This window comes from Nomascus leucogenys, chromosome 19 (assembly GCF_006542625.1).
Source record: "Nomascus leucogenys isolate Asia chromosome 19, Asia_NLE_v1, whole genome shotgun sequence".
Classification (NCBI taxonomy): domain Eukaryota; kingdom Metazoa; phylum Chordata; class Mammalia; order Primates; family Hylobatidae; genus Nomascus; species Nomascus leucogenys.
The window spans coordinates 70,743,053-70,756,546 of record NC_044399.1 but is presented as its reverse complement, the minus strand read 5'-3'; the positions used below and the strand labels follow the sequence as shown (position 1 = coordinate 70,756,546).

The following is a 13,494-nucleotide window of genomic DNA, read 5'->3' as shown; positions in this document are numbered from 1 at the left end:
CCCACCACCACGTCCAGCTAATTTTTGTATTTTTAGTAGAGATGGGGTTTCACTGTGTTGGTCAGGCTCATCTTGAACTCCTGACCTCGTGATCTGCCCGCCTCAGCCTCCCAAAGTGCTGGGATTACAAGCGTAAGCCACGGCACCCAGCCAACATTACGACTTAAAGGTAGAGAATAATCTATTTTGACTATATGCAGAGCCTCCTGGACACAGGGTGAGAGTTAGATCCCCAAGGCTTCAGGCAACCCAGCCCTTATGGCTTTGGTGGGTGGGTTGGAGTCTGATGCCTGAAGTTTCCTGCGGGGGAGGGGGGCGCTGCCTGCTGCCTGTGACTCCAAAGTTCTGGGGGCCTGGTGGTGGTCCTGCTTCCATGGCTATACTAGGCATTGCCCTACTGGGGACTGTATGCATTGGCCTTGTTCCTATGGCTCCACCAAGGACTACCCCAGTGAGGGCTCTGCAGTGGCCTCGCTTCCACAATTCCAATAGGCATTGTCCTGGCAGGCACTCTCTGAGGCAACTTCAACATCACATTTCTGCTGGGGGCTTTCTGCAGTGGCTCTGCCCCTGTGACAAGTCTCTGCCTGGGCCCCTAGGCTTTCAGCAACATCCTTTGAAATCCATGTGGAGGCTGCCAAGCCTTCACAGCTCTTACTTTCTGCAAGACTGCAGAATTAGCACCACAAGGATACAGCAAAGGTCTATGATTTGCACCTTCTGGAGCTTCAATACAAGCAACACACACACACACACACACACACACACACACACACACACAAGCAACACCTGGCACCGCTTAAGCCACCACCAGGCTGGGGTGGCCACAGAGTGCTACACTGGGGTGTGGGGTGCAGAGTCTCGAGGTTGCCCCGGGCGGTGAGCCCATGGAGAGCACCCAGGGCCTGTCCCCTGAAACCCTCTGTCCTCCAAGGCCTCTGGGCCTGTGATGGGAGGGGCAGCCTCAAAGACCTCTGAAATGACCTCAGGGACTTTCTTCCACTTTCTTCCATTTTCTTGAGGAATAGCACCTGGCTCCTTTTTAGCCATGTTAATCTTTTTAGCAAGCAGTGGCTTGGCCACACCCTTGGATTCATCTCCTGAAAATGCTCTTTCATTCTCTACCACATGGCCAGGCTGAGAATTTTCCAAATTTTTCCACTCTGTTTCTCTTTTCTCTGTGAGATCATCATAAGCAGTTAGAAGAAACCACACAGCAGCCTCAGCATTCAGCCAAGCTCTTTGCCAGTTCCTAACAAGGATGGCCTTTACTCCAGTTTTCAATACCTTGCTCCTCAGTTCCATCTGAAAGCTCATCAGAATGGCTTTTGCTTCCATATTTCTTTTTTTTTTTTTTTTTTTTTTTTTTTTTTGAGATGAAGTCTCGCTCTTTCGCCCAGGCTGGAGTGCAGTGGCACTATCTCGGCTCACTGCAACCTCCGACTCCCTGGTTCAAGTGATTCTCCTGCCTCACCCTCCTGAGTAGCTGGGATTACAGGCGCGTGCTACCATGCCCAGCTAATTTTTGTATTTTTAGTAGAGACGGGTTTCACCATGTTGGCCGGGATGGTCTCAATCTCCTGACCTCGTGATCTGCCCGCCTCAGCTTTCCAAAGTGCTGGGATTACAGACGTGAGCCACCACGCCCAGCTGCTTCCATATTTCTATCAACATTCTAGTCATAAACACTTAACCAATCTCTAAAGAATTCCAAACTTTTCATAGTCTTCTTGTCTTCTAAGCCCTCACCAGAATCCAGGCTTTTTCTAGCCTACTCCTCCAAATGCTTCCAGCCTCTGCCCATCACCCACTTCCAAAGCTACTTCATCATTTTCTGTTATTCATTATCAGCAACACCCCACTTCTTGGTACCAATTTTCTGTCTCATTCAGTTCATTTTCTGTTGCTTACAGCAGATTATCTGAAACTGGGTAATTTAAAAAGAAAATGAATTTATTTCTTATAGTATGGAGGCTGAGAAATCCAAGGTCCAGGGGCCTCACCCTCTAGTGAAGGTTTTCTTGCTGATATGGACTCTCTGTGGCACAGGGTGTCACATGGCAAAGGGGGCTGGGTATGCTAATGTTCTAGCTCAGATCTCTCTGAAAAAGCGGACAATTCTTCTCCCATGATAACCCATTAATCTATTAACCTATTAGTCCTTTATGAGGGGGTTAATCTGTTAACCTATTAATCCATTATGGCAGGCTAATTCATGGGGATTAATTAATCCATTAATCTCATCCGATCACCTTTTAAAGTTTCCACCTCTCAGTACCGCCAAATTGGGGATTAAGTTTCAATATGAGTTTTTGGAGGTAACATTCAAACCATCGCAGTGGTTGTTTCTCAATCTTTTTAAACCCATGACCTGGATTCGATTTTTTTTTTTTTTAATCAAAAAACAAAAACTAGGCAGGGCGTGGTGGCTCATGCCTGTAATCCCAGCACTTTGGGAAGCCAAGGCAGACAGATCATCTAAGGTCAGGAGTTCGAGACAAGCCTGATCAAAATGGTGAAACCCTGTGTCTACTAAAAATACAAAAAATTTAGCCGGGCATAGTGGCAAACACCTGTAGTCCCAGCTATTCGGGAGACTGAGGCAGGAGAATGGCGTGAACCCGGGAGGCGGAGCTTGCAGTGAGCTGAGATTGCGCCACTGCACCCCAGCCTGGGCGACAGAGCGAGACTCCGTCTCAAAAAAAAAAAAAAAAAAAAAAAAAAACACTAAACTACAACCTTCCTTCACTTCCCACTACAGCAGCTTATCACCTGTTGAAAATAAGACCAACAAGACCAGCTAAGCTAATATTACTTGGCTCCTGCTGCATGTCAGGACATAAACTAAGCATTTTAGTGCATGGATTTTCTAACTGAACCCCATGGGCAACCCTTAATAGTAGGTACTATTATTCCCAATTTACAGATGGGGAAACCAACTGAGAGATTCAGCATCTTGATCGAGTTAAGTAATGAAGTCAAGATTGGAACTGTGGGCCAGGCACGGTGGCTCACGCCTGTAATCCCAGCACTTTGGGAGGCCAAGGCTGGTGGATCACTTGAGGTCAGGAGTTTGAGACCAGCCTGGCCAACATGGTGAGCCCTCATCTCTACTAAAAATACAAAAATCAACTGGGCGTTGTGGTGGGAGCCCGTAATCCCAGAAACTCGGGAGGCTGAGGCAGAAGAATCACTTGAACACAGGAGGCGGAGGGTGCAGTGAGCCGAGATCATGCCACTGCACCCAGCCTGGGAGACAGAGCGAGACTCCGTCTCTAAATAAATAAATAAATAAACAAACAAACAAATGACTGGAACTGTGATCTGATTCTAAAGACCGAGTTCTTAATCACTATGTAATACAGGCACACCAATTTCTGTATCTTTGGCATATTCCCCACCAGCTGACATTTTTACTCTTAGAAAGTATATGTGTGTATTATTGATGATTACTTTTATTTCCCACATATAAAATTATTTAAGGCTCAATATTTTAAGACTACACAGCCTCCCTCCCTGCCTCCACTTCTTGTTTGCCGCTTTCCCCAGTAATCTGGGAGTGAACCTTGAGTCCACGGTTTCAAGGTCAGGGTCCTGGGAAGTATGGCTTATAATGAAGGAACAGGAAATCCAAGCCATTGGTGTTATGGAGACTGGGAAGGACTGGGGAGTGTTTGCTAGGGGCCTGAGGACTACTTGGGTAAGAGGGGGCTGACTGCTCCAGTGGCCAGGGTCATAGTTTGTCTCTTTAGTCTACCCCACCATCAGATCGAAAAAGCTGGTAAGTGGTTGTTACTAGAGGGCAGAGGAAAAGGTTCTAGCCCCAGTGAGGAAGAGGTAGGTGGTGTTGGTGGGGCCCCGTGTGAGCTTACAGCCGCCCTTCCTCTCCTCAGTTATTTTTGGTCTCTGTGACCTGTAGGTTTCCTGTTAGTGGGAACAGAAGTGACAGGAACCAGTTCCCACTACAGAAATGAACGCCAGGAGTCCAACTCATTCCCCTTCTCTCTTCCCTTAGCCGTGGAACTTCTCAGGGATCCAGGCCTCTAGGGCTGCGTGCCTAGGGCTGCGTGTTAGCGGCTTCAGGCGCTGCGCCAGACACTTCGTTTGAGTCTCATCTCCTCACCCCTCCCCTACCCCCAATAGGGCCTTGCAATTCCTGGACCCCTCATTAAAGCAAGAGAGTCCTCTCCTCTCCAGACCCAGTTCACCCACCACTAACCCTTCCGTGTGGCTCTGGGTGCTGAAACGGGCATGACTTGGCCCGCTAGGTGAAGAGGAGACGGAAGCTTCCTGGCAGTCCCCGCGTCACGTGGGGCCCTACCTAGTCAGCCTCCTAACGCCCCTCCTTACGCATGCGCCCATTCACCGCAGGTCCCCAACAATGCCTAAATCCCGCCCTGCCCTTCTCGTTCCGCCCCTGCGCGGGAGCCCCGCGTCCTCATTGGCGAGCTCTGGACGTGGATGTTGGCCAGGGTGACCCGGCGCGGACACCCCAGTGATAAAATAGATCATCCACACGGAAACTAGCGCGCTCCAGGGGTGTGACCCAAACGCAGTTCCGCCCTCTGGCTCCCAGCCGAACACGGAACCGGGACCGATCCGGCCCCGGCTTGAACTAGCTCAGCTCCGAGCTCGCGGAACCACGCCCCCGGGAGACTCTGGCCCGGCCAGCGCGGGCCAGGTCTTCAGTCCTATATCGCCCCCGCTTGGGAAAAGGTGCAGGGGCCTCTCGCCGCCTCGTCGGGACCTTCCTCTCTACCTGCCTCTCCAACCCCTCTCGGCCCGGAGCCACCCGGCAGCGGGGGTGGGTGTGCAGAGGTGCGGCGTCCAGAACCTGGCTCCCGCAGAGGCTCTGGGTGGCAGCAGCCCTGTTACGGCTTAGATGGCGCGCAGGACCGAGCCCCCCGACGGGGGCTGGGGATGGGTGGTGGTGCTCTCAGCGTTCTTCCAGTCGGCGCTGGTGTTCGGGGTGCTCCGCTCCTTTGGGGTCTTCTTCGTGGAGTTTGTGGCGGCATTTGAGGAGCAGGCAGCGCGCGTCTCCTGGATCGCCTCCATAGGAATCGCGGTGCAGCAGTTTGGGAGTGAGTGCGGCGCCTGGATCTGGGGGACTGCGACCCTCGGAAGGGAGAGGGAATGCGGCGACTGGGAAGGGGAAGGGCAAGGGCGAGGGGCGGGAGATGCTAGGTGGGGAGACGCCTGAGATTTTCTCGCAGCGCCCCTTCCACTTCCTCAGGCCCTGTTGGCAGTGCCCTGAGCACGAAGTTCGGGCCCAGGCCCGTAGTGATGACTGGAGGCATCTTGGCTGCGCTGGGGATGCTGCTCGCCTCTTTTGCTACTTCCTTGACCCACCTATACCTGAGTATTGGGTTGCTGTCAGGTGAGAGCCTGCACAAGGACAGGAGAGTCAAATGCTTAGATCGTTGGATGTTCACCTCCTTCCTGCTCCTTCCAAAGGGTTCGGGGAGAAGCTGAGGGAAAGTTTAGCTAGCACCTGTACCCAGAAGGGAATTCTTAATAGGAATGACTAAACCGACAAACATGGTGAGGAATTAGGAAATTCAAGGATGATGAAACCTGGCCGGGCGCCGTGGCTCACGCCTGCAATCCCAGCACTTTGGGAAGCCGAGGCAGGTGGATCACGAGGTCAGGAGTTTGAGACCAGCCTGGCCAACATGGTGAAATCCCACCTCTACAAAAAATACAAAAATTAGCCGGGCCTGGTGGCGCTAATCTCAGTTACTCGGGAGGCTGAGGCAGGAGAATCGCTTGAACACGGGAGGCGGAGGTTACAGTGAGCCGAGATCGCACCACTGCACTCCAGCCTGGGCGGCAGAGCAAGATTCTGTCTCAAAAAAAAAAAAAAAAAAAAAAAAAAACAGATGAAACCAAGTATACAAGCCCAGGGCTAGTGGGACTGGAGTGTAAAAGGAAGAATTACTATAAAATGGTGCTGGGGCCAGGCGCGGTGGCTCACGCCTGTAATCCCAGCACTTTGGGAGGCCGAGGCGGGCGGATCACGAGGTCAGGAGATCAAGACCATCCTGGCTAACACGGTGAAATCGCGTCTCTACTAAACATACAAAAAATTAGCCGGGCCTGGTGGCGGGCGCCTGTAGTTCCAGCTACTCGGGAGGCTGAGGCAGGAGAATGGTGTGAACCCGCGAAGCAGAGTTTGCAGTGAGCCGAGATTGCGCCGCTGCACTCCAGCCTGGGCGACAGAGCGAGACTCCGTCTCAAAAAAAAAGAAAAAAAAGGTGCTAGGTACTGTGACTGTGAAATCGATATCATTATTCTATTTACAGCTGAGGAAAAGCTTTAAAGCTTATACAACTTGGCAAATGAAGGTCACACAGCCAGAAATGGTAGAGCCCAGGTCTAACTCCAAAGTTCTCTGCTAGTTACCTTACAAACTTTGTCTCTAATCTTCCACTATCCCAAAAAGTGTATTATTACATTTTGCAGTTGAGAAGGTTGAGGCTGGGAGTGTTAAGTAAAACACACAAGGTTACACAGCTAGAAAGTATCCAAGCCAAGACTGTATCCCAGGTCTGTGGGACTCCAAAGCAAGTGCTACATTCTGCTGCTGGGCAATGCGGGGATTACTGGGTGCCTTGAGCTCCCTAAGAGTCCTCAACACCACTTCTTTCTTTTTCACAGGCTCTGGCTGGGCTTTGACCTTCGCTCCGACCCTGGCCTGCCTGTCCTGTTATTTCTCTCGCCGTCGATCCCTGGCCACAGGGCTGGCACTGACAGGCGTGGGCCTCTCCTCCTTTGCATTTGCCCCTTTTTTCCAGTGGCTGCTCAGCCACTACGCCTGGAGGGGGTCCCTACTGCTGGTGTCTGCCCTCTCCCTCCACCTGGTGGCCTGTGGTGCTCTCCTCCGCCCACCCTCCCTGGCTGAGGACCCTGCTGTGGGTGGTCCCAGGGCCCAACTCACCTCTCTCCTCCATCATGGCCCCTTCCTCCGTTACACTGTTGCCCTCACCCTGATCAACACTGGCTACTTCATTCCCTATCTCCACCTGGTGGCCCATCTCCAGGACCTGGATTGGGACCCACTACCTGCTGCCTTCCTACTCTCAGTTGCTGCTATTTCTGACCTCGTGGGGCGTGTGGTCTCCGGATGGCTGGGAGATGCAGTCCCAGGGCCTGTGACACGACTCCTGATGCTCTGGACCACCTTGACTGGGGTGTCACTAGCCCTGTTCCCTGTAGCTCGGGCTCCCACAGCCCTGGTGGCTCTGGCTGTGGCCTACGGCTTCACATCAGGGGCTCTGGCCCCACTGGCCTTCTCCGTGCTGCCTGAACTAGTAGGAACTAGAAGGATTTACTGTGGCCTGGGACTGTTGCAGATGATAGAGAGCATCGGGGGGCTGCTGGGGCCTCCTCTGTCAGGTAAGAGGAATGGGGTTCCCAGGGGGTGAGGGCTGCCATGTTGCACAGCTAGGGGAGGGTACTTTCTCATTACAGTGTATGTGAATATTGCCCTCTGGTATAGTACAGTACACAGCCTGTGTGGCCAACCATAGCATCCCTGAAATGGGTCCATGGGGCAAAGAACTTGGGGCTGGGAAAGTCTGAGTGGAAAGACAAAGAGAAGCTAAGTGGAACCGTTGGCAGGGCGCCTACAGCTCGGATTTTCAGAGGACCTGGCAGAACCTGGCCAGACACAGACGTAGCATTCCAGCGTGCACCCTTTCCTTTGGCCTACTGGGCCCCAAACCAGATATCTGAGGCACCTGGTCAAAGTTCTGCTGGCTCAGGGTGCCAGAACTTTCAGACCTTTATCTCCTCTTACCCATTAACTGAAGCTTTAGAAAGGCCACAGTTGGTGGGCGCCTGTAGTCCCAACTACTCGGGAGGCTGAGGCAGGAGAATGGCGTGAACCCAGGAGATGGAGCTTGCAGTGAGCCGAGATCGCGCCACTGCACTCCAGCCTGGGCAACAGAGCGAGACTCTGTCTCAAAAAAAAAAAAAAAAAAAGAAAGGCCACAGTTGCCAGAAAGAAAGGCACAAGTATGCCTGACTCAATCTGGATCTCCAAATCCCTGCAGGCTGGTTTGGAGGTCCTTTCTGAAGGCGGGGAGGTGGTTGAAATTAACTTTTGAGGCCCTTTTGGGAAACCAGTGTTATCAAGTTTATCCAACTATTCCATGGGAGTTCCAACTCCTCTGAGATGGTAAGTCTTCCCTCCACCCAAAAATGTATCTGAGCCATCAGCCCCAGCAAATAGATCACTCACGTGTATTCTTTTTCTCTCTTGGACCTAGGCTACCTCCGGGATGTGACAGGCAACTACACGGCTTCTTTTGTGGTGGCTGGGGCCTTCCTTCTTTCAGGGAGTGGAATTCTCCTCACCCTGCCCCACTTCTTCTCCTGCTTCTCAACTACTACCTCCAGGCCCCAGGACCTTGTAACAGAAGCACTGGATACTAAAGTTCCCCTACCGAAGGAGGGGCTGGAAGAGGACTGAACTCCACAGAGTCAGGCCCAGAAAGCCAGAGCTTGACAGCTCCAGGTCTTCGCTTGTCACATCTTGGTCTCCACAGAACCACAGTGCCTTAAGATTCTGGATCTGCCTCCCCCTAGAGCAGGCCTGGGGCTCCTGCAATGAGTGTGCCAACCCGTTGTATTTTGTTGAGGACTCTTATTTCTCCTCCTTTCCTCTCCTAACCTTCTCTTTTTTTTTCTTTTTCCCGAGACAGAGTCTTGCTCTGTTGCCCAGGCTGGAGTCCAGTGACATGATCTCAGCTCACTGCAACCTCCGCCTCCCGGGTTCAAGCAATTCTCCTGCCTCAGCCTCCCAAGTAGCTGGGATTACAGGTGGGAGCCACCACGCCTGGCTATTTTTTTTTTTTTTTTTTTTGTATTTTTGGTAGAGACGGGGTTTCACCATGTTGGCCAGGATGGTCTCGAACTCCTGACCTTGTGATCCACCCACCTCGGCCTTCCAAAGTGCTGGGATTACAGGTGTGAGCCACCACACCCAGCCTCCCCTAACCTTTTCTAAAGGACCCAGGAGTTTTGAAGGATCCGGGAGTTCCTGCTTCACTGAGCTGTGAATCAACTGTGAAAATCAAAGGCCAAGAGACTTATCATGTTTTATATAACATCTCTAGTGTTGCCTCCTAAGTTTCTTCTCTGAAGACACATGTTTGGGAAACAAAACTGTCCCTTTGAGATAAAATCCAATAAGAAAATTGGATAATAATCACAGCCTCAAAATGAGCTGGGGCCCATATGCTTGGGTTGGCCGAATGGAGTCATGCCTCGAAGTGGAGGAGAGTGGCCAGGAGCTCTGATGACCCAAGGCATTTTAACCCTGGAATCTGCTCTCCAGGCCACCACCACATACCTCCCTCTTCCCCATTATCCCTGTGGCTTAGAAAAGAAATTGAGGGCTGGGTGCGGTGGCTCACGTCTGTAATCCCAATACTTTGGGAGGCCAAGGCGGGTGGATCATGAGGTCGGGAGTTTGAGACCAGCCTGGCCAAGATGGTGAAACCCCGTCTCTACTAAAAATACAAAAATTAGCCGGGTGTGGCGGCGTGTGCCTATAGTCGCAGCTACTGGGGAGGCTGAGGCAGGAGAATTGCTTGAACCCGGAAGGCGGAGGTTGCTATGAGCCAAGATCACGCCACTGCACTCCAGCCTGGGCGACAGAGCGAGACTCTGTCTCAAATAAAAAGAGAAAAGAAAAGAAATTGAGAGAATGCTGAGGATACAGTATAGATGTGTGAATAGCTTTGATAGAGCTGAAGTCTGGGCCTAGGATTCTTGTATTTCCCTCAGGCCCATAGAAGGAGGTTGAAATGCAGGGAAGAGTTAAGTCTGGGAGGTCTGGGGACTAGGGTAAGGGACATGAAGATGGGGCAGATAGCACCCACGAGCAACCCGCCCCCAACCCCAGCAACACACTGAAACTGGCTGCCAGACAACTTCACAAAGATTCCGTTACGGCCAGGACTTGGGCAAAGAGAAATGGGTTGGCTGGACAGTCACCCTTCTTCACATCCAGGGCCTTCTGGGATCCTGTTCCTTTGAACCAGCCTTTCTGGCTGTCTTAAGTAAAATATTTTCAGGGTCCTAGATTGGTGAACAGTTGGTGGTTTCAGGAAAACCCGATAAAAATTCTTTATTGGGGGAGGGGCTCAAACAAGAAAATAATCAACAAGTGGTGTCCAGAGTGGAGCGAGGGCCTCCTGGGGACAGCAAGACTGCCTGGGGAGCGGGAAGCAGCTCCCCCCTCTCTGGGGGAGGCGTGGCTGGAGGGGAGGCTGGACCACAGGAGGGCAGCGCCCTGGGCAACCCTACGTAGATGAAGCTGCCGGAGAGGATCAAAGAGCCAGACACGAGGAAAGAGGCGGTGAAGTCTCCTGTCTCATCCCTTAGGAAGCCTGAGGAGATGGGTAAGGGAATTTAGAAGCCTCGAACCCCAGGGGCAGAGGCTAGAAGTACGCAGATCTGCGAGCTCAGGTCCTTACCTGACAGGGGAGGGCCCAGGAGCCCCCCGAGGCTCATCAGCATCATCACCAGCCCCGTGGCCTGCACCACACCTTCGATGCCCACCAGCCCGGGGAGCACACCGAAAACCAGCGGGGCGTAACTCCCCGCGCTCAGCCCATAGACCACAGCCGCGGCCAGCAGGGGACCCCCCCAGCTCTCTTCGCCCCCGACCACGGGCACCAGCCCCACCACCCACAGCCCCAGCCCAGTCAGAGCCCCAAATACGGCCAGCAGCCGCGGGAGGGGCACCCAGCCTTGGTCTGCCAGCCACCCGCAGACCAGCCGGGCGCCCGCATCCCCCATCGCAGCCACGGCCACCACCAGCGCTGCTCCGTATCCCCCCAGGCCACGGTCTAAAGCGTGGGGAGCCAAGTGCACGTAAGGAACGAAGTACCCGCCCCCAACCAGGGCTGTGCCTAGAGCAAAGATTGAGAAGGCCCGGCGTGTGAAGAGACCCAGGCCGAGGGCAGCTAGGGGACTACGCGGTGGGGCTGGGGGGTCACCAGGAAGGGCCAGGGGTAGCAGCAGGGCGCCACAGGGGGTGAGGTGGAGGGTGATCGCGCCGAGGAGGAGCAGAGCGCCCCGCCAGCCGAAAGTATCGAGGAGAAGCTGCAAGGCGGGCGCCAGGAGCAGCGAGGAGGCCCCGTTGCCGGTGAGCGCCAGCCCCACCGCCAAGACTCGACGGCGGGAGAAGTAAAGCGAGAGCGTGCCTAGGGCAGGGGCGAACACCAGGGCCCAACCAGAGCCTGCGAATGAATGGGAGGGGATGGGGGCCAGAACTGGGGACGCCCGCCCCAGCATTCCCAGCTCGGCTCGCCGCACCAGGCCCCTGCCTCGTTCGCTACCCCAGATCCCAACAAGCTCCTGTCCCCACCTTCACCCTGAATGACCCGGGCATCCCACTTCCCTCACCAGCGAGGAGGCCCAGGCCGAGGTAGAGATGCAGCAGACTGCGGGCGAAAGCCGAGAAGACGAAGCCCAGCGAGGCGATGACGCCCCCAACCATCACCACGGGGCGGGCCCCCCAGCGTGTGCTCAGGGCGCTGCCCACGGGGCCTGAAAGGGGGCGGAGTCAACGGAAGACACGCCCCCGGGCCCCCAAACTCTCTTCAACACTTCTCATTGGCTGTTTGCTTCCCTCAAACTAATGAGTCTTCTCCTTGACCTCAAGATGCACTCTTTTCTAGAGCCGGTCGCCCTTTCTCAGGTTGTCGGGTAATCAGGTGGGTCTCCCATCCCTCCACTCACAGCTCCTCCTCCCAGTTCCCGTCTCCCCCCTCAGGGCCCCCCTCACTGGCTGCCTGCTGCACGGCCAGGGCCAGGGCGCTGATCCATGCAGTGTCCTGGGCGCTTCGGTCAAAGTGCTCGGCAAGGTCAGGGAAGGCAAGGCCCAGCGAGCGCAGCAGCCCGTAGGACAGCCCGTTTATCGCGAAGGCTGCGGCCGCCACCACCCAGCCCCAGCCCCTGTCCGGGGGTCCGGCGGCCTCGGGGGTCATCGCCGTCTGCGGGGTGGGGAAACACCTGTGAGAGAAGCCTCCACGCCTGTGCTTCCGCTGGGGAGCTGGCATCCCTGAGATCCAGCCTCTGGCTGCTCGCCCGGGGTGGGCCCGTCACCCCGAGCGCGATGGCGCGGGGCGGAGGGAGCCGGAGCCTGGCCTAGGGCTGGAACTCCCGGGTCCGCGCTAGGTACGGGGACGGGGACAGCCAGATCCCCAGGCCCGAGGCTCCCCGTCCCACGCACACTCCTTCCCCCTTACCCGACCTCTCCGGGCGGTGCGGGGAGGGGAAGGGCGAGGAAGGGCTGGGCCCGGCTTTCTCTCTGCTTCCCAGGTGGGCGGGGGCCCCGAAGGGGAGTGAAGGCAGCGATGGAGCCCAACTTGGACAGGCTCTCTCGGTAAACAGAGATCACCACAGGGGCCCGAGCCACCTGGGACGCGAGGTGTACGGAGGGCGGGGGCGAGCTGAAACAGCCAATCCACCAAGACGCGCGTGAGGCCAGACGCCAGTCCCACGGGGATTGAATTATGTGCACACACAACCCCCAGGCCCGGGGAGGGAGGGGAGAGGAATGAATGCCGAGGGGCCCTGCCCTGCTCGCATCCATGCACCTGCCACCTGCTGCGCGCAGGGGAGACAAGCGGATTGCAAACCCCAGCGAGGCCAGGGTCCACTGCCAACGCGTGGAAATAGGGATGGCCCCAAAAGCCTGAGGGGATGAGTAGTTTTGTTCTCAGGAACGTTGCTGAGGACCAGGTAAATCTCGGATATCAATCAGATCACAGACCTCCACTGAGTGCCAGCTCTGTGCTTAGAATAACAGATCCCCAGGCCGGGCGCGGTGCAAGCCTGTAATACCAGCACTTTGGGAGGCCGACGTGGGTGAATCACCTGAGGTCAGGAGTTCGAGACCAGCCTGGCCAACATGGCAAAACACCATCTCTACTAAAAATACGAAAAAATTAGCCGGGCGTGGTGGCGGGCACCTGTAGGCCCAGCTACTTGGGAGGCTGAGGCAGGGGAATCGCTTGAACCCGGGAGGCAGAAGTTGCAGTGAGCCAAGATCATGCCACTGCACTCCAGCCTGGGCGACAGAGCGAGACTCTGTCTCAAAAATAAATAAATAAATAAATAATAAATAAAATAAAATACCAGGCCCTCAAGGACAGAGGGATGAAACAGGACTCCCTCAATGTGAAGACCTGCGGTGTACCAGGCACCATTTACACATGCTATCATTTCATCTTATGATAACCGTATGAAGAAGGTGTCGCTTTTTTTTTTTTTTTTTTTTTTAGATGGAGTTTCACTCTGTAGCCCAGGCTGGAGTACAGTGGCGAGATCTCGGCTCACTGCAACCTCTGCCTCCTAAGTTCAAGCCATTCTCCTGCCTCAGCCTACTGAGTAGCTGGGATTACAGGCACCTGCCACCACTCCCAGCTAATTTTTGTATTTTTTAGTAGAGACGGGGTTTCGCCATGTTGGCCAGGC

General features: G+C 54.6%; 2 protein-coding genes across 3 annotated transcripts; one reads left to right on the top strand and one right to left on the bottom strand.

Annotated features, from left to right (window-relative positions):
• The first annotated feature begins 4,477 nt into the window (after nt 1-4,477).
• Nucleotides 4,478-8,632, top strand: SLC16A13 (solute carrier family 16 member 13). Its single transcript, XM_003274600.2, has 4 exons — nt 4,478-5,081; nt 5,234-5,377; nt 6,658-7,395; nt 8,271-8,632. Exons 1-4 carry the CDS (start codon nt 4,883-4,885, stop codon nt 8,471-8,473), a joined length of 1,284 nt encoding a protein of 427 aa, XP_003274648.1. The 5' UTR covers nt 4,478-4,882; the 3' UTR covers nt 8,474-8,632.
• A 1,474-nt stretch (nt 8,633-10,106) lies between these two features.
• Nucleotides 10,107-12,577, bottom strand: SLC16A11 (solute carrier family 16 member 11). 2 transcript variants are annotated; one of them, XM_030799891.1, is made up of 5 exons: nt 12,264-12,571; nt 11,801-12,008; nt 11,419-11,562; nt 10,485-11,252; nt 10,107-10,397 (listed from the first exon to the last, which is right to left on the bottom strand). In XM_030799891.1, exons 2-5 carry the CDS (start codon nt 12,000-12,002, stop codon nt 10,168-10,170), a joined length of 1,344 nt encoding a protein of 447 aa, XP_030655751.1. In that variant the 5' UTR covers nt 12,003-12,008; nt 12,264-12,571; the 3' UTR covers nt 10,107-10,167. The 2 variants fall into 2 exon arrangements, with proteins under 2 accessions (XP_030655751.1, XP_030655752.1); XM_030799892.1 differs by having other exon boundaries at nt 11,801-12,577.
• Between the last annotated feature and the right edge of the window lie 917 nt (nt 12,578-13,494).

Coding starts and splice junctions, on each gene's coding strand:
- SLC16A11 (XM_030799892.1), bottom strand. CDS start 12,074: ATGCCAGCTCCCCAGCGGAAGCACAGGCGTGGAGGCTTCTCTCACAGG. Junction 11,563..11,800: donor GGCCGTGCAGCAGGCAGCCA/GTGAGGGGGGCC, acceptor GCCCCCTTTCAG/GCCCCGTGGGCAGCGCCCTG. Junction 11,253..11,418: donor CGGCCTGGGCCTCCTCGCTG/GTGAGGGAAGTG, acceptor ATTCATTCGCAG/GCTCTGGTTGGGCCCTGGTG.
- SLC16A13 (XM_003274600.2), top strand. CDS start 4,883: ATGGCGCGCAGGACCGAGCCCCCCGACGGGGGCTGGGGATGGGTGGTG. Junction 5,378..6,657: donor GAGTATTGGGTTGCTGTCAG/GTGAGAGCCTGC, acceptor TCTTTTTCACAG/GCTCTGGCTGGGCTTTGACC. Junction 7,396..8,270: donor GCTGGGGCCTCCTCTGTCAG/GTAAGAGGAATG, acceptor TCTTGGACCTAG/GCTACCTCCGGGATGTGACA.